The following is a 24,953-nucleotide window of genomic DNA, read 5'->3' as shown; positions in this document are numbered from 1 at the left end:
GCACTCTGACAAAGTCGAATATATTTCAAAAAAAATGTCTACATAGGGCTTTACAGTTTGCAAAATGTACATTATCTCATTTGATCATCAAAACTCTGTAGAGTAGAAAAGGCAAGTAATACCTAAAACAAACACACACACACCCACACACACACGAGGAAACACATCAAACTAAGTGGCAGTGCTGAGACCAGAATACCAATCTTTCAACTACGTTCTTTCCACTAGAGAAATGTTACTGTCTTGTCTGGTAAACAGAAAGACAACAAGGGGGCAAAGGCCACAGTAACAGGGACCTATACTTTACCGTTTATAAAATCTTATATATATTTCTATCATATTTAATGTCTGACTCTGAAGGTGGTACCATTACTCCTATTTTATAGAAGAGAGAATTGAGAGTTTATAATCTAGTGCCTGGTTACTAGAAATTGGAAAAGTACTAGCACACTCGTGTGTGTGTGTGTGTGTGTCTTTTGGTGAAGGAGGAAGGGAAGGAGCAGTCAATATGTCTAAAAGTCTGAAAAGGAAATACTGCTCATCACAGACCATTTACCAACTTGAGAATATAGAGTCATTCCCCAGTTCAAATAACCTGGGGACCACCAGTCCATAATAAGTGACTGAGAAATTCCAAAAGCTTTCTAATCTAAGTCTTCTTTAATCAGAATCTTATACCAGATTCTTTTAGGAACACATATATTTCTAATAATCTAAGGTGGGTCAATATCCCTGAAGGAACAAACTAATAATTTCAGGAGATTATTGGAAAATGTAGGCTTAGTGATATTAAAATATTTTGTATTTATTACACACACACACACACAGAAAAATACAAACAAAATAAGCCATTTACTGGAAACAACTGGAGTTATTAGTTTTATGTCAACTTACCACTGAAATGCATTGTAATGGAAGTAGACCAAACCAAGACCATATAAAAAGGCAGCATTCTGGAAAGAAAGGGAAAAAGAGACTTTTAGGAAAAGCATTTATGTCTAATACATATGTTACTAATACTATAAAATATGGTATCCAGGATGTTTTATGTTATTAAAAATCTATCCTGTATTACAATATAGTTACAATGTATTTTTAAAACACCAAAATAACTGATGAGTCAACAGATGGCACAGAATCCAATCAACTTGGACAGATTCTGTGGTTTCTTTTTAATCAAACCTGCCCTGAAATAAAAAATCTGTCAGCACATACAGATGGCCAATAGGCATATGAAAAGATGCTCAACACTGCTAATTATTAGAGAAATGCAAATCAAAACTACAATTAGGTATCACCTCACGCCAGTCAGAATGGCCATCATTAAAAAGTCTACAAATAACACATGCTGGAGAGGGTGTGAAGAGAAGGGAACCCTCCTACACTGTTGGTGGGAATGTTAACTTGGTGCAGTCACTATGAAAAACAGTATGGAGGCTCCTCAGAAAACTAAAAATAGAATTACCATATGATCCAGCAATCCCACTCCTGGGCATATACCCAGACAAAACTATAATTCAAAAAAATACAGGCACCCCTATGTTCATAGCACCACTATTCACAATAGTCAAGACATGGAAACAACCTAAATGTCCATCGACAGATGAATGGATAAAGAAGATGTGGTACATATATACAATGGAATACTACTCAGCCATAAAAATAATGTCATTTGCAGCAACATGGATGCAACTAGAGATCATCATACTAAGTGAAGTCAGTCAGAAAGAGAAAGACAAATACCATATAACATCACTTATATGTGGAATCTAAAATATGACACAGGGCTTCCCTGGTGGCGCAGTGGTTGAGAATCTGCCTGCCAATGCAGGGGACACGGATTCGAGCCCTGGTCTGGGAAGATCCCACATGCCGCGGAGCAACTAGGCCCGTGAGCCACAACTACTGAGCCTGCGCGTCTGGAGCCTGTGCCCCGCAACAAGAGGTCGCGACAGTGAAAGGCCCGCGCACCGCGATGAAGAGTGGCCCCCGCCTGCCACAACTAGAGAAAGCCCTCGCATAGAAACGAAGACCCAACACAGCCAAAAATAAGTAAATAAATAAATAAATAAGTCAGGAGCTCTTTTAAAAATAAATAAATAATAAAATATGACACAAATGAACCTATCTATAAAGCAGAAACAGACTCACAGACATTGAGAACAGACTTGTGGTTGCAGGGGGTGGGGGTGGACTGGGAGTCTGGGGTTAGTAGGTACAAACTATTACATACAGAATGGAAGGACAACAAGGTCCTACTGTATAGCACAGGGAACTATATTCAATGTCCTGGGATAAACCATAATGGAAAGGAATATAAAAAAGTATGTGTATGTATGTACGTATGTACGTGTGTGTGTGTGTGTGTGTGTGTGTGTGTGTATGCATAACTGCGTCACTCTGCCATACAGCAAAAATTAACACAACATTGTAATTCAACTATACTTCAATTAGGGCTTCCCTGGTGGCGCAGTGGTTAAGAATCCACCTGCCAATGCAGGGGACACGGGTTCGATTCCTGGTCCGGGAAGATCCCACATGCCGTGGAGCAACTAGCCCGTGCACCACAATTACTCAGCCTGTGCTCTAGAGCCCATGAGCCACAACTACTGAAGCCCGTGCGCCTAGAGCCCGTGCTCCGCAACAAGAGAAGCCACCGCAATGAGAAGCTCGCACACCGCAACGAAGAGTAGCCCCGGCTCGCTGCAACTAGAGGAAGCCCACACACAGCAACAAACACCCAACTCAGCCATGAATGAATGAATGAATGAATCAATGAATGAATAAACTATACTTCAATTAAAAAAAATCTGTCAGCAGAATTCTATGGGTAATCTAAGAGAAAAACCTATTTTTCAGGAATAAGAAAATGCCTAGACTATGCTATCCTATTCTCTCTTGCTTTTATCTCTGTATTCTTCCTCTAGTTCTTTCTGTTTCTTGAACTGGATTTAATTTTATGTTCAGTGTTGCCAGGAAGGTAGTTAGAATTCAAAGTAAATGCACAATATAAACGTAGAACAAATTTTAGTATTAAAAAAACCCCCACATGCTAAAATGACACCTAGCCATTTACATTTTGGGCTATAAACATCAGTGATTCCTTTTGCAGTACAAAACAGAGATGCCTATCCAGACTCAATCTGACCTCCAGCCCCCATATGGGAAACTAGCTAGCTACTCCCTTTTTTCAAAAAGGGCAAACAGTTGAGTACCTACTATGTGTTCTCCAAACTTATGTTCTAAAACTTAAAAAATTTCAAACTCTTACTAAAGTGTTTCTTACTGTATTATTTTAGGTTGTATTTCCCCAGAAGTACACCCTGAGACAAAAGGTTTTAGTATACGTGGTTTATTTGGGAAGTTACCCTAGGAAACACCAGTAAGGGAGTAGAGAAGTGAGGCAGGGAAGGGAAGGAAGCGAATAAAGGGTGCAGTATGGCTGACTATGCAGCTGTGGGCAACTGGGACTTAATACTGCTGGGGATTTCTAGGAGACAGTGAAGAACATTCCTCAGAGTCATTTTGCGCTAGGTGTGAGGGAACTACAGTACTTATCCCACAACTGCTATCATTCAATGATTGGAGAAAAAGAATCAGTGATGTTTAAAGACCAAAGTGTAATAAATAGCTGGGTGACTTTTTGGTATGCAATTATTATTTTTAATACTAAAACTTGTTTTAGGGTTATATTGTGCATTTCCTTTGAATTCTAACCACACTTCTGGAAACACTGAAAAAGGTTTCTTAAGTAGATCTTAAAATGTAATAAATATGGAAATTTAATTTCATTAAATCCTCAATACCCTCAATTTTCTGAATGAGAAAATTACATGCTACAAGGGTATTCACAAATACGGGGATTCACAAAGATCTCAGACAACATCCATTTCAAAAGTTCATATTCAAATTTTTAAAATTTAGTTGAAACTGGCTTCAATTAGGATCATTCATTTACCACCCCACCCTATCCCTGAAATAAACTGAACTTTTACTAGGTATTGAGGACAATACTCAAGGGTTGAACAAGCCAAACTGATTAAAATGTACTTCCCCGCACTCTACTGTGTGTGTGTGTGTGTGTGTGTGTGTGTGTGTGTTGGGGGAGGGGGGGATGGATGATGTTCAGAACACAAGAGTAGTTAAATTCAGAGTTATGAAATGTTCTACCCAAGAAAGTTTAGGTTTGAAACACAACTGTCTCCCTAGGTGGGGGAGATGGAGGGGAAGAGAGCATGGTTGAATAACAATAGACAGCATCTTTCACCAAATTAGGTAATTGCCCAGAGAAGGCGGTGTAAGGTGTGGTGGAAATATGAGTTTACTGAGGGACATTTCTGCTTTTCAGTACACATCCTGCATTCTCTCAGCTTCCTTTGTTCATAGCTCATCCTTCCCCCTCTAGGAAATCTTACCCCCATCCCTGCCACTGTATAAATTTTATCAATCCATCTAGATCCATTTAAATGCCATCTTCCCTATGAAGCTTTGCCACTTCTCCCACCTCAAACCAGAGGTAATCTTTCCAACCTCTAAATCTGGCCTTAGCATAATGTCTCTAGCATGTGACATTATGGTATAATAGTAAGAACTTAATTTTATGCAAAAAGCTAACATCATTTCTTTTAAAAGGTACTAACAACCCTTTGAGGTGGCAGAAATTTAAAGAACGAAGAGATATTAAGCAACTTGCTCAAAGAGACAGTTGCAGACATAGGAACTGAATCTAGGTCTGCCTCCAGAGCTCACTCTTAACTATTGATAATATATTTTTGCTATTTGTGTATTGACTAAATTCCATCCCATCAGACAAAAATGCAACGAAAGCAGGAGTGCTAATCATCTGTGTATATTACCTAGCATACACAGTGCCTTCCACATAGCAGATGCCCACAGGTTTAGTAAATTGAACCACCCAGTATTTAAGCTCAGTATTAAGTTCAGTTTCCTGGGTGACACAGAATTAGTATGAGGGATGGTCCCTATTAATCAGGAGCTTATAAATCTCACCAAGGAGGTAAGTCTCATTTTTCCATAACAGTAAACAATGTAATTTAAACATTTATTGAGCACCTACTATGAGTCATAACAGAGTTATCAGCACTGGGAAGAAAGTAGTAAGCAAAAAAGACAAAAATTCCTATCCTCAATGAATTTACAATCTAAGAACAAATGATTATGAAATTAAGTGCATAATAATATATTCCTAGCTGCAACCATTTAAGAGTTAATGAAGTATAATAAGGACTAGGAAAAGAGGTAGAACTTGGGTATTGCTGGGAAAGGAGAAGGAAAAATAAGCCATCTCAGCCAGGGGTTCTAATCCACACATTTTTGGAAATAATGACCTGGGGGTGTGAACGGCTATGTGCCCTGATAAAGACGTGTTCCCTCCCAATGTACAATCTCACCAAAAATGCCAACAGCATCCCCACTGAGAAACACGGGTTTATGCAGAAGGATGACCCAAGCAAAGGCACTGATATGGAAATGAGTTTAAATGTGATGTAGTCATTCTTCAATCCACTGTGAGAAGTTAGGGGAGTAACTTTCTGGGAAATGTATTATTTATAAAACATACTCCTGCTTCAGTCCAAATCCGTAGAGGTTAGAGCATCTATATTAGGTGTCAGCAAACTACAGCACATGGGCCAAATCCAGCCAGCCACCTGTTTTTATAAAGTTGTACTGAAACATAGCTACCCCCACTCATTTACTTATTGTCTACATAGCTACTTCCAGTTCCAACAGAAGAGCTGAACAGTTGCAACACAGAGATTATCCAGCTTACAAAATCTAAAACAGTTACTATGTGGCCCTTTACAAAAGAAATTTGCCAACCTCTGACCTAGACTGTACCACAGTACCCATCATAATCCCAAATTAAGAAATTATAACTTAATAAGATTACAATCAATTTATATTGAAGGCAGGGTGTGGTTCATTAAGTTAGCAGTTCACTAATGCCAGAGAGTCCCATGAAGGTGTTTTCACTGATCCCCAACGTAGTTCTTAAAGAAACTCCTGGATGCCCTACATTCTGTAATCAGAGCTCCAGGCTGTACAACCCCAGATGTGAGAGGGGAGCACTGTACAGTCCTCTGGAGGACACTATAAGCTTTGTTCTTTCCAGCTGTTCCTGGTTTCTCAGACTATTTCCAAATTGAAGGAAAGGGCACTGAGGGTTCTGCTTCTATTTTCATGAACATATCTATGTAAAAGTGGACTGGAAAACAAGAATGATAAATTAAATTATACAAAAACAGTGTGAGCCTTAGAACAACACAGATGAAATAAAAGGTTGGCAACCTCATATTAGACCCTCTTACTGCCAAATTTTCTTAAATCTGTCTATGAAATCCCATAGAAGGCACTGTTATCAACCCCCCTTTTTCCCAGCTACTTCCAGTGAGAAAACGTTGGTGACGTAACAGTTCTAGCCAGTGAGATTTCTACCATGAGGTTTCTGGGAAAGCTTTTGCTTTCTTTGCATAAAGGTTTCCTTTTTTCTTCTTCCACTTCCTGTTAGTATGTCATGGTCACCAGAGTGATGAAGGTATTAATAGCCAACCAAAATGGTATGAAAATTACTTTAAACTGAAAACATCTGAACAATCAGAAGCCACAGAAACAATCATTATCTAAACTTAGGCAGAGCATCCTGAAAATACAGCTGCCAATGACCCCTCCCCACCACCCCCCTTCCAAGGGAGTTTACTAACTGGGAAAATACTGACCCTTAGCATTGAGAAGTGTGAATTCAGCTGCCCATCAGCATCAAAAACTCCAATAGAACCTTCCCCTACTTTCTCAGTGAAGCCCAAAACCCTGAGACTGTTTTGTTAGGTTTATATATAAACCTTTATCTCTGGCTATTGAGGGACTTACTCATTACAGGGCAACTCCAGCATGCATGTGTAAACAAACTTTGTCTTTTCTCCTGTTAATCTGTCTATTGTCAGTTAATTTGCAGGCTCCCAACCACTGCACCCAAACTACAAGAGGAAAAAGCATTTCCTCCCAACAGTGACAAGCAGCAACCCTGTATGAAAATCAGACTGGGCAGGGACTAGAATGGCCATCATGGACATATCATGATTTTGAAAGAAAACAAGCTTTAAAGACAGCAGTAGAGTGCCAGTAAGTTTAAGATCAGAAAACTGCCCCGCCCCGCCCTGCCCCCCCCCCTCTGAGGGCACGGCAATTTCCTATCTAGCATCGTTTGGGTTTTTAAACGAAAGTTTAGACCCAGTATCCTACAAGCATGCAGCAGTAAGAGGGTAGCTGTTTCCCAAAGAAAGGGTCAGCTTTAACAAAAGAGAATATCAGTAAAATATTCAAGCTTTTAAAAAAATTTTATTAGACAAAATTGACTAAATGATGAGATTATCAAGATATTGTTATACTATTGCCAATATTTGGGTAGAACAGCAACCTGACTGTAGCACCTCCAAACATCCCATACTCCAGTAATCACCTTTGAAGACAATTTTTTATGCAGAGATATCATTAAGAAATAAAATCAAGCCAGACTATTAGAAAAATATAATAGTATGAAGGCAGTCCAGAACTCCAGGAATGAATTTCCAAATGCCTTCTGGGTACTCTCCACCTGTTGAATATACTACAAATACCTGAAATCCCATGTATCTTACACTGCAGAGGAGAGTCTGATGCTCTAATGGTACTGAAGATTTTAGATAGTGGTAGCAATCTCACCAGTTGACCAATCCAAAAAGTAATCCTACTTTTCTTGTCTCAACTCTTCCCCACCAATAAGCCAAATTCATTCTATTCACAAAGCTCATTTTACAATCAAAAAGCCTTTGAATCTATCCCCTTCTCCATTCCTACTGCCTTTCTCTAGGTAATTTAGGACCTTGCCTTTGTCTACCTGGCCTGTTTCAATAGCTTCCTAACTCAGCTCCCAAACCTTCGCCTCCCCTTCCATGTCCCCCCTGTCAATATATACCTTCCACACCACTGCCAGTGAACTTGTGAAAAACTCAACCATGACACTTTCTCTATTTTAAACTCCTCTGAAGATTACCTACGACCTAGCCTGACTATAAGGGTCTTGGTTATATGACTCTTGCTCAACTTCCCCAATCTCACAGCCACCACTCCAGTCAGGACAAATGACATGCAGGCCTATGAATAAAATATGCTCTTACACATTTCCGTGATTTTAAACATGTTTGCTTCCTCTGCTGAAAAAGCCAATGCCATCTTTCCTTCAACTCATTTCTCAATCTAGCAAATTCCTATCCATCCTTGGGACTTCCCTTGTGGTGCAGTGGTTAAGACTCCGTGCTCCCAATGCAGAGGGCCCAGGTTCGATCCCTGGTCAGGGAACTAGATCCTACATGCATGGCGCAACTAAGGAACCCACCTGCCGCAACTAAGACCCGGCGCAACCAACCAACCAAATAAGTAAATAAATAAAATTCTTATCTATCCTTTAACACATCACTCATCTCTTCTTTCCACAAGTATTACCTGACACATTCCTAAGTGCAGAGTTAGGTTTTTCTGAAGCAAGTTTCCAAATGAATATTCATGTCTATTACAGATATGCCCTTCATCTCCTCTACTAGAATACGAGCTTGTTAAAAGGTAGAGATAGAGGTCAAGTCATCTTTTGATCCCTATGGCAAAGTAACTAGCATATATAAGTTATTGAGGAAAGGTTTACTGCTAATAAATCAATCTCTTACAGCCTTAAATGACCTATTACACATTTTTATCAAAGAATTTAACACTGTGCTGATTCAATTTATACAGAATCACTCCCTTAATACAATCCAAACTACCTTTTGGACACTTATAAGAGTTTCTCCTAGTTACAATAATATTGCAAAAGAGGTTGCCAAAGCTCATGACATCGATCAGATCCAAAGTTATAGCATTAGAGCAGAAGTTCTGCTTCCATGAAACTAATACAACATTGTAAATCAACTATACTCCAATAAAAATTTTTAAAAAAAAGAAGAAGAAGAAGTAGTTCTGCTTCCAAAATCTATGCATAGTATTGCATAGCGATCATGAAATCAGGCTACAGAGGCCATCAGACTTGGCTTGTCACTTACTATCGACTCACAAAACAAGTTAACTGAGTCTCAATTTCATAGGGTTGCTTTGAGGAATTAACACCATACATGTAAAATACTTAAAATAATAACCTGGCACTTGGGATTTTTGTGAGAAGTAAAGGAGGTAATGTATCTACCACCAACAAGAAAACTATCTAGCACATGGTAATTGCTCAATGGATACAGTATGACAGATAAAATTCTTGGGAAGTCTCACATGCTGTAAAAAAAAAATTACACATTAAAAACAAGAGGATTTAGAAATAAAAGAGAGTTGTGGACAAGACTGCTCAAGACCTATGCAACATTATAACCAGAGGATTTCAAAAGTAGTAACTAGTACCTGGAGACAGCCTGAACCACTCAAGCAAGAAGCTCAGCATGATGATAGGTTGCCATGGTCGATATCAAAAATGAACAAAACAATGAAGTTGCAATTCTGGCAATCCTTTAATTAGAGCAGAGCTGGAAGGTGCTGAGACAATGAAAATAGCTGAGAGCTGTACAAAACTGGGAGCATGCCTTTCTGAGGAAGAGCCCTGGATGAAGGTACTCGTGTTTAATTTTCTTAAAATCTAGACTACAGAACTCCTGCTACCAGTGCTGCAGTCAAGCTGAGAGAACTTCTCCCTTTCCTACTTAAGTTTATAATTATACTCCCCATTATCCAGAAAAAAATTTAAGTGAAACAGTAAGACTTTCACATCATACAACGTAATTCCCTTATTTACCAATAACATGAATTAACTTCTATTAGTAGTACAGTCTATTTTGCAACAACGTGTATCTTCTCTTACTGTTTTCTATCCTAACTATTAACATGATAAGACAAAATAAAGACATTTCTCAGCCTCTGTTGCAGCTAAGAGTTCTCAAATTAACTAAGTTCTCGCCAGTGAGATGTGTATAATCTCATGATTCCCTTAAAGCCACAGTCCCCAACCTTTTTGGCACCAGGGACCGGTTTCGTGGAAGACAATTTTTCCACAGACTGGGGGCCGGGGGGGAGATGGTTTGGGGATGATTCAAGTGCATTACATTTATTGTGCACTTCATTTCTATTATTATTACACTGTAATATATAATGAAATAATTATACAACTCACCATAATGCAGAATCAGTGGGAGCCCTGAGCTTGTTTTCACTTGCCACTCACTGATAGGGTTTTAATATGAGTCTGCAAGCAACTGATTTACTATGGTCTCTATGCAGTCAAACCTCTCTGCTAATGATAATCTGTATTTGCAGCCACTCCCCAGCACTAGCATCACCGCCTCAGCTCCACCTCAGATCATCAGGCATTAGATTCTCACAAGGAGCGCACAATCTAGATCCCTCACGTGCGCAGTTAACTGTAGAGTTCGGGCTCCTGTGAGAATCTAATGCTGCCGCTGATCTGACAGGAGGCGGAGCTCAGGCAGTAATGTGAGTGATGGGGAGTGGCAGTAAATACAGATGAAGCTTCGCTTGCCCACCGCTCACCTCCTGCTGTGCGGCCCAGTTCCTAACAGGCTACGACCGGACTGGGACCACGTGGCCCGGGTGTTGGGGACTCCTGCCTTAAAGAAAAGGGTTGTTGCCCTCTGCTTCCTCTTCCTCTGACCAGCTCCTTGGAATGTAGAACCAACTCCAAGGCATCAGATAAAGAAAACTCAAGAAAGAAAAAATATAGACCAATTTCAATTATGAACAAGGATGCAAAGATGCTACATATTAGCAACCCCAATCCAGAAATAACTAACAACAATAAAAAGTTATTGTCAATTTGAACTTACTTCAGAAATACAATATTGATTTAAGGAGAAAAAAATATAAAACTACCTCAATGGATGCAGAAAAAGTATTTGCATACAAAAGAAAAATGCTGACTTTTAAATTGAAAATTTTAAAAGTTGGTTGTCATTAGAGTAAGGAAGTTCCTTTCTGTTCTTAGTTTGCTATTTACAAAAGAAGAACTTAAAGTAATCATGTTTAATGGTAAAACATTTAAAACGTTCCCTTTAAGAAGGGAAATAAGACAAATGTACTATACCACCTCTTTCAATCTATACTGTGCTGTCATCCTAGTTATTGCAGTAGCAGGAGCAAAGATCACAAAAATTAAAAATGAAGAAACAAAGTTACCATTAATTACAAAGGTAGGATAGTCTACATAGAAAATCCAAAGTAACATAGTCAAATTAGCCAAGTTAGTAAAAGTTAGTGAAGTTCTCAGTGAATTTAACTTAGCATATAAAAACCAACTGTAGTTCTATATACCACCAAAGAGATAAAAATGAAATTAAAATGACATTTATAACAGCAATAAAACTAGAAGATCTAAAATACATTATTTTGGGGCTTCCATGGTGGCGCAGTGGTTGAGAATCTGCCTGCCAATGCAGGGGACACGGGTTCGAGCCCTGGTCTGGGAAGATCCCACATGCCGCGGAGCAACTGGGCCCGTGAGCCACAATTACTGAGCCTGCGCGTCTGGAGCTTGTGCTCCGCAACAAGAGAGGCCGCGACAGTGAGAGGCCCGCGCACCGCGATAAAGAGTGGCCCCCGCTTGCCGCAACTGCAGAAAGCTCTCGCACAGAAACGAAGACCCAACACAGCCATAAATAAACAAATTAATTAATTAATTGAAAAAAAATAAAAGAAAATAAAATACATTATTTTATAATATGCACAAGAACTTTATATGGAAATACCATAAAACTTTATTGAGAGAGATGGTAATGAAAGACAATGACAGTTTTTCTTTTTTAAACTGTACAAAGTTAATACAATTCCAATCAATCCCTGGAAGCCATTGTGTTTTATTTATTTAATTTTATGGCTCTGATTTCCAGCACTACAGAATTTGACTAGATATTGAACAAATATTAAGACAAATCTAAGACTCCAGATCTGTGCTAACTGTTGCAAACCCACTTCACCATCTGGCCCTTGCCTTCCTTTTCCCCACTTTGAGGCCTCCAACAATTACCCCAGGGTCTAAAACAGGGGTCCACAAACTATGGCCAGTCAAAATTTTTTCTTCAAGGCCCAGGAGCTAAAAAATTATTCTTATATTTTATGATGGTTACACTGTAAATGATTAGCTAAGTACCTACATAATAGATAATTTTGCCTCTTGGCCCACAAGGCCTAAAATATTTACTTTTTCACCCTTTCGAAAAAGTATTTGGACCTCTGCTCTAGACCAAGAACTTGGGAGAGTTCCCTAAACACCTACTGTACTTTCTTTCATGTGCTGGCTGACTCAGTTCTCTTCTTTAAAAGCCTTTCCACCTCTCCTACCTGGAAAACTCCCATTAATCCTTCCCTCCAGTCTCAACTGTTCCGTGGAGTCTCTCTAATTCCCACTCAGACTTTCCCATACCCCTTACACAAAGAGACGTACTTCTGTCTCACTCCTGAACACCTCCAATATATCACTTCCAAAAACTTATGCTTGTTTGTGCCTCCCTCACCAAGAACATGGGCAACTTGAGAGCAGAACTATCTTACTCATCCCTGTATTGCCAACAAAGCCCTTGTCAATGACAGTAAAAGCCAGTTAGTGACTGACATAAATAGTGTAACAGAAGTCATGGATAGGTCAGAAGATGAGTGCAGGTTCCACTAGTTAATCCACCAATTTGTGCAGACCTGAATGCAGTCTAGTCCATAAAGTAAAAGAAATTAAATAATGATTTCTAGGATGTGGTCTGCTTGTAAAATTGTAAAACTTCTAAAGAATCTAACCCTTGTGGACAAAAAGATGTTACCTGTCATTCCAGTAAACAAGGAATGTTGCCAACCATCAAGCCATCAGCTGCTGCCCCCGCACACACACACACACTCACCAAGGTGCACCTTCAAGTGAATTCAGGATGGAGAAAAAACAGGATACTGGCCCTTGATAGTCAAGATGCATATCAAAGAAATAATTTCGATGAGCCCAGACTCTTGCATCTTCCCATACACAGAAAAGCACTAAAATCATTATGTTTGACTACATTTTTTTTTTCCCCCCAGCAAAAACTCTTATATATCCTGGCTCTTCTCTTTCCTCTTTGGAACAGTTCCTCTGAGCTATATGAGAGGCTGTTTCCTGGATTATAGTCCTCAGTAAGGTCCCTGAATTAAACATAATTCTCAACTTTCAGATTGTGTCTTTTTGTTTTTGTTTTTTCAGTTGACATCCTTATTCTCAAATATACTGCTTTTTAAATTTTCCTATATATTCTTTAAAAGATCTCGCTCTCTTGGTCTCTGCCTTTCTGGGCAAAAAAGTTTTGTTTTGGTTTTGGTTTTTTTCCAGGTTAATTTAAGCTTTAAACTTGTTGAAATATTAATTACAGTTCTGCCTTCCTTAAAGTTCTAAATATTTTCACGTTATAAAGCACTTCAATATTGATATATTTAAATACTCAATGTATTTTTAAACTCAAAACACGAATCTGAACTGGGAAAACCGTGAGTTCTTCCATTATAACAATTCTCTCCCCAAAATCTCTCCCCTATCCAACATTAATCCCTAATCCCACATCAGTACTACATTAACAAAAAAATAAAACCGTATGGTAGCTAAATGGAAAAAAGAAAACCTTACTACTCAGCCCCAATTAGGAAAGAAGGCCAGCACAATTTTCAGAGCTGGTAAGAAATGCAGCATTACAATTTTCTAACATGTATTGAATCAAGGACTAAAATAGACCTTTTTGGTGAATGTACTTTAAGGACAAGAATTGTTTATAATTAGCATATCAAAAACACATGCAAAGTAATCTCTACAAGCTTTGAGTTCTTGAAACACTCGATCTTTTTCAGCAGTAATATTATAAAGCCCCATGATATTTTATATACACATACAAAGATATATGTAAATTTACTCTTCAATATTTTTTGTGTCCCAAATTAAATTTTAACCCAATTCTCTCAAAGCCATTGTAAAAGCAGGATTTTTTTTAAGTTAATGAACTAATTTAAAGGGGTTTTGTTAATCAGAATAACTATACCCACAAATATTTTAATGAATCAATATACCCCCCAAAATTACACATAATGCACAATTAACAGGCAAATTATATTTTATACTGAAAAAGGTTGCTCTCCATCTTTCCACAACATTTAACCAATGGTTCTTTTAGACAAGCATACTACCATAACTCAAACCTTTTCTTTCTTTTCTTAAATACAAGTGGGGAAAAAAGAAGAAAAAAGTCAGTTTTATTTAAAAGTTCACAATCATAAATGAATATATACAGAAATTGTTTAGTAAAGTACACATGATAAAAATCATCAGGAAGCACCAGCACTTCTTCATATTTTAACATATCTCCTTACAGTCTTCTATTTATATAATGAAATACATAGCAGCATTAACAGTGTACATACAATTTTTTAATCCTACCTTCCTACTTTATACCATAAACCATAACAGCAATTTTTAAAATTTCCTGACTCATGAATGAGTTTAGGTTTTGTTATAGTTGTTGAAGGGGATCAGGAAAGGATACCCCCAGATGTGCTGCTTTAACTTAAGAATTATTTTGAGCTGGAGGCATCTGAGTTCCTGAAATCCCCTATATATGCTAAAAGCAGAGCCTCCCAAAGAACTGTCATAACCCTGAGAAAACCATAATTCAGAAAGAGTCATGTACCAAAACATTCATTGCAGCTCTGTTTACAATAGCCAGGACATGGAAGCAACCTAGGTGTCCATCATCGGATGAATGGATAAAGAAGATGTGGCACATATATACAATGGAATATTACTCAGCCATAAAAAGAAATGAAATGGAGGTATTTGTAATGAGGTGGATGGAGTTAGAGTCTGTCATACAGAGTGAAGTAAGTCAGAAAGAGAAAAACAAATACAGTATGCTAACACATATATATGGAATCTAAGGAAAAAAAAAAAAAAAAGGTCATGAAGAACCTAGTGGCAAGACGGGAATAAAGACACAGACCTACTAGAGAATGGACTTGAGAATATGGGGAGGGGGAGGGGTAAGATGTGACAGGGTGAGAGAGTGTCATGGACATATATACACTACCAAATGTAAAATAGATAGCTAGTGGGAAGTAGCCGCATAGCACAGGGAGATCAGCTCGGTGCTTTGTGACCACCTAGCGGGGTGGGATAGGGAGGGTGGGAGGGAGGGAGACGCAAGAGGGAAGAGATATGGGAACATATGTCTATGTATAACTGATTCACTTTGTTATAAAGCAGAAACTAACACCCCATTGTAAAGCAATTATACTTCAATAAAGATGTTTAAAAAAAAAAAAAAACTGTCATAAACCCCTCCCGGTAGAAACTCTAACAAACATTATCATAATACATCATATCTCCCATCTATTCACTTAAGGGCCTATTTATCTTTCCAAAAAGTTATTTGTTTTCCTTTAAGTGCCCTTTCTCGCTCTTCTCATCACCTACTAAGTTGGTATATAGCCCCAAATTCTAACCACCCCTTTGAGTTACTCATCACTGAGGTCTACTGAATGAATATGCATTGCATGTGTAAACAAACTGTTTTTTTCCTCCTGTTAATCTGTTTTAAGTATATTTCACGGGACCTAGCCAGGAGGAGTTCAATTAAGAACTGATTTCTCATCAGGAAATATGGAAGCAAGAAGAGACCAGAATTTCACTTAAAAAAAAACTAGACTTATCCTGGTTATCATTTTGAAACATACAGAAATATCGAATCACTATGTTGCAGAACAGGAACTAACACAGTGTTGTAGGTCAATTATACTTCAAAAATAAACAAACACAAAGGAAGCAAGAATACACAATAGGGAAAAGACAGTCTCTTCAATAAGTGGTGCTGGGAAAACTGGACAGCTACGTGTAAAAGGATGAAATTAGGACATTTTCTCACACCATATACAAAAATAAACTCAAATGGATTTAAAACCTAAATGTAAGACTGTAAAACCATAAAACTCCTGGAAGAAAACACAGGCAGAACACTCTTTGACATAAATCATGGCAATATTTTTTTGGATATGTTTCTTAAGGCAAAGGAAACAAAAACAAAAATGAATAAATGAGACCTAATTAAACTTAAAAGCTTTTGCACAGCAAAGGAAACCATCGGCAAAACAAAAAGGACAATTCACCGAATGGGAGAAAATATTTGCAAATGATATGACCAATAAGGGGTTAATATCCAAAATATATAAACAGCTCATACAATTAAATATTAAAAAAAAAATCTGACTTTAAAATGGGCAGACGACCTGAATACACATTTTTCCAAAGAAGACATACAGATGGCCAAACAGGCACATGAAAAGACGCTCGACACTGCTAATCATTGGAGAAATGCAAATCAAAACCACAATGAGATATCACCTCATACCCGTCAGAATGGCTATCATCAAAAAGAACACAAATAACAAATGTTGGCAAGGATGTGGAGAGAAAGAAACCCTTGTACACTGTTGGTGGGAATGTAAACTGGTGCAGCCACTGTGGGAAACAGTATGGAGGTTCCTCAAAAAACTAAAAATAAAACTACCATATGATCCAGCAATCCCACTCCTGGGTATATATCTGAAGAAAACAAAAACACTAATTTGAAAAGATACATATACCCCACTGTTCATGGCAGCATTATGTACAATACCCAAGATATGGAATCAACCTCAGTGTCCATCAGCAGACAAATGGATAAAGAAGATGTGGTACATATATACAATAGAATAAATATGTATCAACATGGATGGACCTGGAAGGTATTGTGCTTAGTGAAATAAGACAGAGAAAAACAGATACTGTATGTTATCACTTATACGTGGAATCTAAAAAAATAAAACAAACAAATGAATATAACAAAACACAGATTCACAAATATAGAGAACAAACTGGTGGTTACCAGAGGGGAGAGGGAAGGAGGGTGGGGCAAGATAGGGGTAGGGGATCAAGAGATACAAACCACTATGTATAAAATAAATAAGCTACAAGGATATATTGTACACCACAGGGAATATAGCCAATATTTTATAATAACTTTTTAAAAAAGCAAGCCAACCCATAATTCTCTATCAAGAAAAAATGCCCTTTAAAATTAACTCAAAAAATATTTTCAGATAAAAGAAATTCACCTCTGCCATACCTTTACTATAAGAAATGCTAAACAAAGTTCTTTGGCCAAAAAGAAAATGACAGTACATGGTAACAATTCATACAAAGTAATGAAGAGCATCAAAAATGGTAACAATATGGGTAAATAAAATTACTATTACACTGTAATATATAGGCCTGTTCAAAGCAAAATAACATCACCTTGCGTACATCTAATACACGTAACAGCTATTACATAAAGGACATGAGTGGGTAAGATGTGGACCTATATAACTGCAAACTTTCTACATTTTATGTGAATTGGTATAATACTAACTGAGACTTGACTGAAAAATTAAAGGGTTTATACTATAATCCCTAGAATCACCACTGAACAAATAATGAAAAGAAGAATAGGTGAAAAGGCCAATAGGAAAAGTAAAGTAAAATTGTAAAACAGATTGAAATATAAAGGGGGGGAGTGGTACGGAGAACATAAGACCAAGAAATTAAGGGAATAAACATAAAAGGAAAGATCAAATGAAAGACACAAACCCAATCATACCAATGATTTCATTAACTGTCGGTGGCTAAACAGCACAAGTAAAAACCAGAGATTTTCAGATTGGATAAAAAAGCAAGACCCATTTAACAAGCTATCTATAAAAGTATTATAAATATAAAGATGCCAAAAGGTTGAAAACAAAAGGATATCTCACAGAAATAACAAGCCTACGAAGAAAGGAATAGCTAAGTTAAAATCAGATAAAACACATGTCAAAACAAAAGGAATGGGGCTTCCCTGGTGGCGCAGTGGTTAGAAATCCGCCTGCCAATGCAGGGGACACGGGTTCGTGCCCCGGTCTGGGAAGATCCCACATGCCGCGGAGCGGCTAGGCCCGTGAGCCACAACTACTGAGCCTGCGCGTCTGGAGCCTGTGCTCCACAACGGGAAAGGCCGTGACAGTGAGAGGCCCGCGCACCGCGATGAAGAGTGGCCCCCGCTCGCCGCAACTGGAGAAAGCCCTTGCACAGAAACTAAGACCCGACACATCCAAAAATAAATAAATAAATAAATTTATTTAAAAAACAAAACAAAACAAAAGGAATTACTAAAGGTAAAAAACAGTATTTCTTTATGACAAAAGGGTCAGTTCATCAGGTAAAAATAACAATCACAAATGTGTGTGTACCTAATAAGAGAGCTTCAAAATATATTAAAGAACAAAAGGGCAAAATTAAGAAAGACAATTCTACTATCACAGGAAGAGATAATAACCTGTCAGCAAATGACAAGGACAAAAAAAATTGTTTAAGAAAAATACCTTCAACTATCTTTAACTGTTATTTATACCACAATACAACCAACAAATACAAACCATGTGCTTGTTTTCAAGTGTTGACCCAATAAAGAAGTCTCAATACATTTTGAAAGAATGAAATCATAGAGTATGTTATATAAATGAAACAAAAATCACTAACTATGAGATATCTAAAATAATCCAAGTATTTTGAAATTATATAATATATATATAAATAACCATGGGTAAGAAAGTGCAAGTGAAAGTAGAAAATGCTTTCAAATGAATGATAATGAAAATTAAAAATATAAAATTTGTGAGATACAGCTATAGCAATACTAAGAAAAATACATACTTTTAAACATTTGTATTAGAGAAAAAAGGTAGAAAAATCAATGATCTAAGCTTCCATCTTAGGAAATAAGAAAACTAAACACAAAGTAAGCAGAAGCAAATAATAAAGACAATCAGGAATCAATGAAATAGGGATTGGATGAAATGTAAAACAGGAAAACAATATTGAAGAAAAAAACTACAAAACAAAATTTGATTTTTTGCAAACATCAATAAAATTGGTAACCATCCAGCCAGGCTGACCAAGAAAAAAAGAGAAGACCAAATTACCAATATCAGGAATGAAAGAGAATATACAGATTCTATAGTTATTTAAAGGAAATTAGGGTTATGACAGAAAAAATAGTAAATGTGAAATTTTATGAAAGAGACAAACTCCTTGAAAGACAAAACAAAACTGAACCAAGAAGTAACAGAAAACCTGAATAGCCCTGTACATATTAGAGGAATTCAAACTGTAGTTAAAAACTATTCACAAAGAAACTCTAGGCCCAGCTGACTTTACTAATAAATTCTATTCAACACTGGAAGAAGAAATAATACCAACCCTACACATACACTCAGAAATAGAGAGGAGAGAACAATTCCCAACTCTTTTTATGAGGCCAGAATTATCCTGATGGAAAAATTCAGACAAAAGTCGTCAGAAGAAAATTACAGAGTAATATCATTTATGAACAAAGATGCAAAAATGCTCAACAAATTATTACTACAATGAAGCCAACAACATATAAAAATGATAATAGATCTAACAGGGGTTTATCCAAGGAACAGCTTTAAAAAAAAAAAAAAAAAAAAAAAATCAAGCAATGTACCTAACTGTATAACACATTAAAAAAGAAAATCCATAGACTCTCAATAGAGGAAGGAATAATTATTTGACAAGTTCCATCCCTATTCATTATAAATGAAAACAGGAACAAAAAAAAAAAGAAATCTCAAAGTAAAACCAGTAACAGAAGGAAACTTCTTCAATCTAAATCTATAAAAACTCTATAGCTAACATCATATTCAATGGTGAAAACCATGTTTTCCCCCAAAGATCAGGAACAACACAAGGATGTTCCCTTCTATTCAACACTATACTAGAGGTCCTTGCCAATCCAATAAGGCAAGAGAAAGATTAAGTAGTAACCACAGATTAGAAAAGAAAAATTGTATTTCTCTGCAAGCAGCATGATAATGTACATAGAAAATCCTCTGAAATCTAGAGCAAAGCTACCAGAACTAATAATTTATCAATATAGCAGGATGCTAGGTAAATGTACAATAATCTTTTGTGCTCCTATACAATAGCAACAATAATTGGAAATAAAATTTTACAATGACTCCAATCACAATAGCATCAAAAAGTAAAATAGATAAACTTAACAAGAAAAAATGTGCGATGGAAACAATAAAACATTGCTTAAGAAAATTAAAGAAGACCTAAATAAATGGTGAGATATACCATGTTTGTGGGCAAACAAATGCATTATTTTTAAAAAGAGAAATTCTTCCCAAATTGGTCAATGCATACAATGCAGTCCCAATCAAAATCCTAGCAGGAGAAATTGGCAAATTGCTTCTAAACTGTATATAGAAAAGCAAACGACCTAGGAAAAAAACAAAATTTTGAAAAAGAACACAGAAAACTTACACTGCTTGATTTCAAGACTAAAGTAGCAAAACAGTATGCTACTGGCTTTAAAATAGACATATAGGAGACCTTCAAGATGGCAGAGGAGTAAGACGTGGAGATCACCTTCCTCCCCACAAATACATCAGAAATACAACTACATGTGGAACAGCTCCTACAGAACACCTACTGAACGCTGTCAGAAGACCTCAGACCTCCCAAAAGGCAAGAAGCTCCCCACGTACCTGGGTAGGGCAAAAGAAAAAACAGAGACAAAAGAATAGGGACAGGACCTGCACCTCTGGGAGAGAGCTGTGAAGGAGGAAAAGTTTCCACACACTAGGAAACCCCTTCACTGGTGGAGACGGGGGGGGCAAGCTTCGGAGCCATGGAGGAAAGTGCAGCAACAGGGGTGCAGAGGGCAAAGCGGAGAGATTCCCGCACAGATAATCAGTGCTGATCAGCACTCACCAGCCCGAGAGGCTTGTCTGCTCACCCGCCGGGACGGGCAGGGGCTGGGAGCTGAGGCTCGGGCTTCGGAGGTCAGATCCCAGGAAGAGGACTGGGGTTGGCTGCATGAACACTGCCGGAAGCGGGCTAGTGCGCCACAGCTAGCCGGGAGGGAGTCCTGGAAAAACTCTGGACCTGCCTAAGAGGCAAGAGACCAATGTTTCAGGGTGCGCAAGGAGAGGGGATTCAGAGCACTGCCTAAATGAGCTCCAGAGATGGGCGTGAGCCACAGCTATCAGGGCAGACCCCAGAGACGGGCAAGAAACGGTAAGGCACTTGCTGCAGCCACCAATAAGCCTGTGTACAAGCACAGGTTACTATCCACACCTCCCCTCCCGGGAGCCTGTGCAGCCTTCCACTGCCAGGGTCCTGTGATCCGCGGACAACTTCCCCAGGAGAACAAACGCCCGCCGCGCCTCAGGCTGCTGCAATGTCACTCTGGCCTCTGCCGCCGCAGGCTCGACCTGCATTCCGTACCCTTCCCTCCCCCTCGCCCCCCCCCACCGCCTGAGTGAGCCACAGCCTGCTAATCAGCTGCTACTTTAACCCCGTCCTGTCTGAGTGAAGAACAGATGCCCTCAGGCGACCTACATGTAGAGGCGGGGCCAAATCCAAAGCTGAACCCCAGGAGCTGTGCGAACAAAGAAGACAAAGGGAAATTTCTCCCAGCAGCCTCAGGAGCAGCAGATTAAATCTCCACAATCAACTTGATACATCCTGCATCAGTGGAATACCTGAATAAACAATGAATCCTCCCAAAATTGAGGCGGTGGACTTTGGGAGCAACTGTAGACTTGGGGTTTGCTTTCTGCATCTAATTTGTTTCTGGTTTTATGCTTATCTTAGTTTAGTATTTAGAGTTTATTATCATTGGTATATTTGTTTATTGATTTGGTTGCTCTCTTTCTTTTTTATATATATATATATTTTTTTTCCTTTTTCTCTTTTTGTTAGTGTGTATGTGCATGCTTCTTTGTGTGACTTTCTCTGTATAGCTTTGCTTTTACCATCTGTCCTAGGGTTCTGTCTGTCCGTTTTTCTTTTTAATTTTTTTTAGTATAGTTTTTAGCACTTGCTATCATTGGTGGATTTGTTTTTTGGTTTGGCTGCTCTCTTCTTTCTTTCTTTTTTATTACTTTTTAATTTTTTTACTTTTAATAATTTTTTTTATTTTTTCTTTTCTTTCTTTCTTTTTCTCTCCCTTTTCTTCTGCGCCATGTGGCTGACAAGGTCTTCGTGCTCCAGCCGGGTGTCAGGCCTGTGCCTCTGAGGTGGGAGAGCCGAGTTCAAGACAATGATCCAACAGAGATCTCCAGGCTCCAGATAATATCAAATGGTGAAACCTCTCCCAGAGATCTCCATCTCAACGCTAAGACCCAGCTCCACTCAACGACCAGCAAGCTACAGTGCCAGACACTCTATGGCCAAACAACTAGCAAGACAGGAACACAACCTCACCCATGAGCAGAGAGGCTGCCTAAAATTATAATAATAAGGTCACAGACACCCCAAAACACACCACCAGACATGGTCCTGCCCACCAGAAAGACAAGATCCAACCTAATCCACCAGAACACAGGCACGAATCCTCTCCACCAGGAAGCCTACACAACCCACTGAATCATCCTTAGCCACTGGGGGCAGACACCAAAAACAACGGGAACTACGAACCTGCAGCCTGTGAAAAGGAGACCCCAAACACAGTAAGTTAAGCAAAATGAAAACACAGAGAAACACACAGCAGATGAAGGAGCAAGGCAAAAATTCACCATACCAAACAAATGAAGAGGAAATAGGCAGTGTACCTGAAAAAGAATTCAGAGTAATGATAGTAAAGATGATCCAAAATCTTGGAAATAGAATGGAGAAAATACAGGAAACATTTAACAAGGATCTAGAAGAACAGAGCAAACACAATGATGAACAGCACAATAAATGAAATTAACAATTCTCTAGAAGGGATCAATAGCACAATAACTGAGGAAGAAGAACAGGTAAGTGACCTGGAAGAAAAACAGTGGAAATAACTACAGCAGAGCACAATAAAGTAAAAAGAATGAGAAGAACCGAGGACAGCCTCAGAGACCCCTGGGACCACAGTAAACGCACTAACATTAGAATTATAGGGATCCCAGAAGAAGAAGAGAAAAAGAAAGGGACTGAGAAAATATTTCAAGAGATTTTAGTTGAAAACTTCCCTAATATGGGAAAGAAAACAGTCAATCAAGTACAGGCAGCACAGACGGTCCATACAGGATAAATCCAAGGAGAAACACACCAAGACACATATTAATCATACTATCAAAAATTAAATACAAAGAAAAAATATTAAAATCAGCAAGGGAAAAACAACAAATAACATACAAGGGAATCCCCATAAGGTTAACAGCTGATCTTCCAGCAGAAACTCTGCAAGCCAGAAGGGAGTGGCAGAACATATTTAAAGTGATGAAAGGGAAAAACCTACAACCAAGATTACTCTACCCAGCAAGGATCTCATTCAGATTTGATGGAGAAATTAAAACCTTTACAGACAAGCAAAAGCTAAGAGAATTCAGCACCACCAAACCAGCTTTACAACAAATGTTAAAAGAACTTCTCTAGGCAGGAAACACAAGAGAAGGAAAAGACCTACAATAACAAACCCAAAACAATTAAGAAAATGGTAACAGGAACACACATGTCAATAAGTACCTTAAATGTAAATGGACTACATGCTCCAACCAAAAGACATAGACTGACTGAATGGATACAAAAACAAGACCCGTACATATGCTGTCTACAAGAGATCCACTTCAGACCTAAGGACACATAGAGACTGCAAGAAACGGGATGGAAAAAGATATTCCATGCAAATGGAAATCAAAAGAAAGCTGGAGTAGCAATTCTCGTATCAGACAAACCAGACTATAAAATAAAGACTACTACAAGAGACAAAGAAGGACACTACATAATGATCAAGGGATCAATCCAAGAAGAAGATATAACAATTGTAAATATTTATGCACCCAACATAGGAGCACTTCAATACATAAGGCAAATCCTAACAGCCATTAAAGGTGAAACTGACAATAACACAATCATAGTAGGGAACTTTGACACCCCACTTTCACCAATGGACAGATCATCCAAAATGAAAATAAATAAACACAAGCTTTAAATGGCACATTAAAAAAGATGGACTGGAGAGCTGCCCACGCCAACATGGCGGTGTCCGGTCGCGGCGCGTTCTTTCGCTTCGAGTTTTGGCCGGGGCGGGGGTCTGGGCTTTAGGAAGGTAGTATTTAGTTTCACAATGTTTGGGGACCTGTTTGAAGAGGATTATTCCAGTGTGTCAAATGATCATTATGGAAAAGGGAAGAAATTAAAGACCAAAGCTTTGGAGCCCCCTGCTCCTAGAGGATTCACCAATTTAAGTGGAATCAGAAATCAGGGTGGAACCTGTTACCTCAATTCCCTTCTTCAGACGCTTCATTTCACACCTGAATTCAGAGAAGCTTTATTTTCTCTTGGCCCGGAAGAGCTTGGTTCGTTAGAGGATAAGGATAAACCTGACGCAAAGGTCCGAATCATACCTTTGCAGTTACAGCGGTTGTTTGCACAGCTTCTGCTCTTAGACTGGGAAGCTGCGTCCACCGCAGACCTCACTGACAGCTTTGGGTGGACCAGTGATGAGGAAATGAGGCAACATGATGTACAGGAACTGAATCGAATTCTCTTTAGTGCTTTGGAAACTTCTTTAGTTGGGACCTCCGGCCATGACCTCATCAATCGTCTATATCACGGAACCATTGTTAACCAGATTGTTTGTAAAGAATGTAAGAATGTCAGTGAAAAGCAGGAAGACTTCTTAGATCTCACAGTAGCGGTCAGAAATGTATCAGGTTTGGAAGATGCCCTCTGGAACATGTATGTGGAAGAGGAAGTTTTTGACTCTGACAACTTGTACCACTGCGGGACTTGTGACAGGCTGGTTAAAGCAGCAAAGTCGGCCAAATTGCGTAAGCTGCCTCCCTTTCTTACTTTT

The 24,953-nt window shown here is 38.5% G+C and overlaps 1 protein-coding gene across 7 annotated transcripts in view; it reads right to left on the bottom strand.

Annotated features, from left to right (window-relative positions):
• Positions 1 to 24,953, bottom strand: part of KDM6A (lysine demethylase 6A) — a 210,683-nt gene that overhangs the window by 94,293 nt on the left and 91,437 nt on the right. For all 7 annotated transcript variants that reach the window (XM_061179140.1, XM_061179143.1, XM_061179142.1 and 4 more), the window contains one exon: positions 895 to 953. In XM_061179140.1, the coding sequence (XP_061035123.1) occupies positions 895 to 953 (59 nt within the window). The remainder of the gene's footprint in view (positions 1 to 894; positions 954 to 24,953) is intronic.

Source organism: Eubalaena glacialis, chromosome X (genome assembly GCF_028564815.1).
Source record: "Eubalaena glacialis isolate mEubGla1 chromosome X, mEubGla1.1.hap2.+ XY, whole genome shotgun sequence".
NCBI classification, from domain to species: domain Eukaryota; kingdom Metazoa; phylum Chordata; class Mammalia; order Artiodactyla; family Balaenidae; genus Eubalaena; species Eubalaena glacialis.
This window is presented reverse-complemented; position numbering and strand designations above follow the sequence as displayed.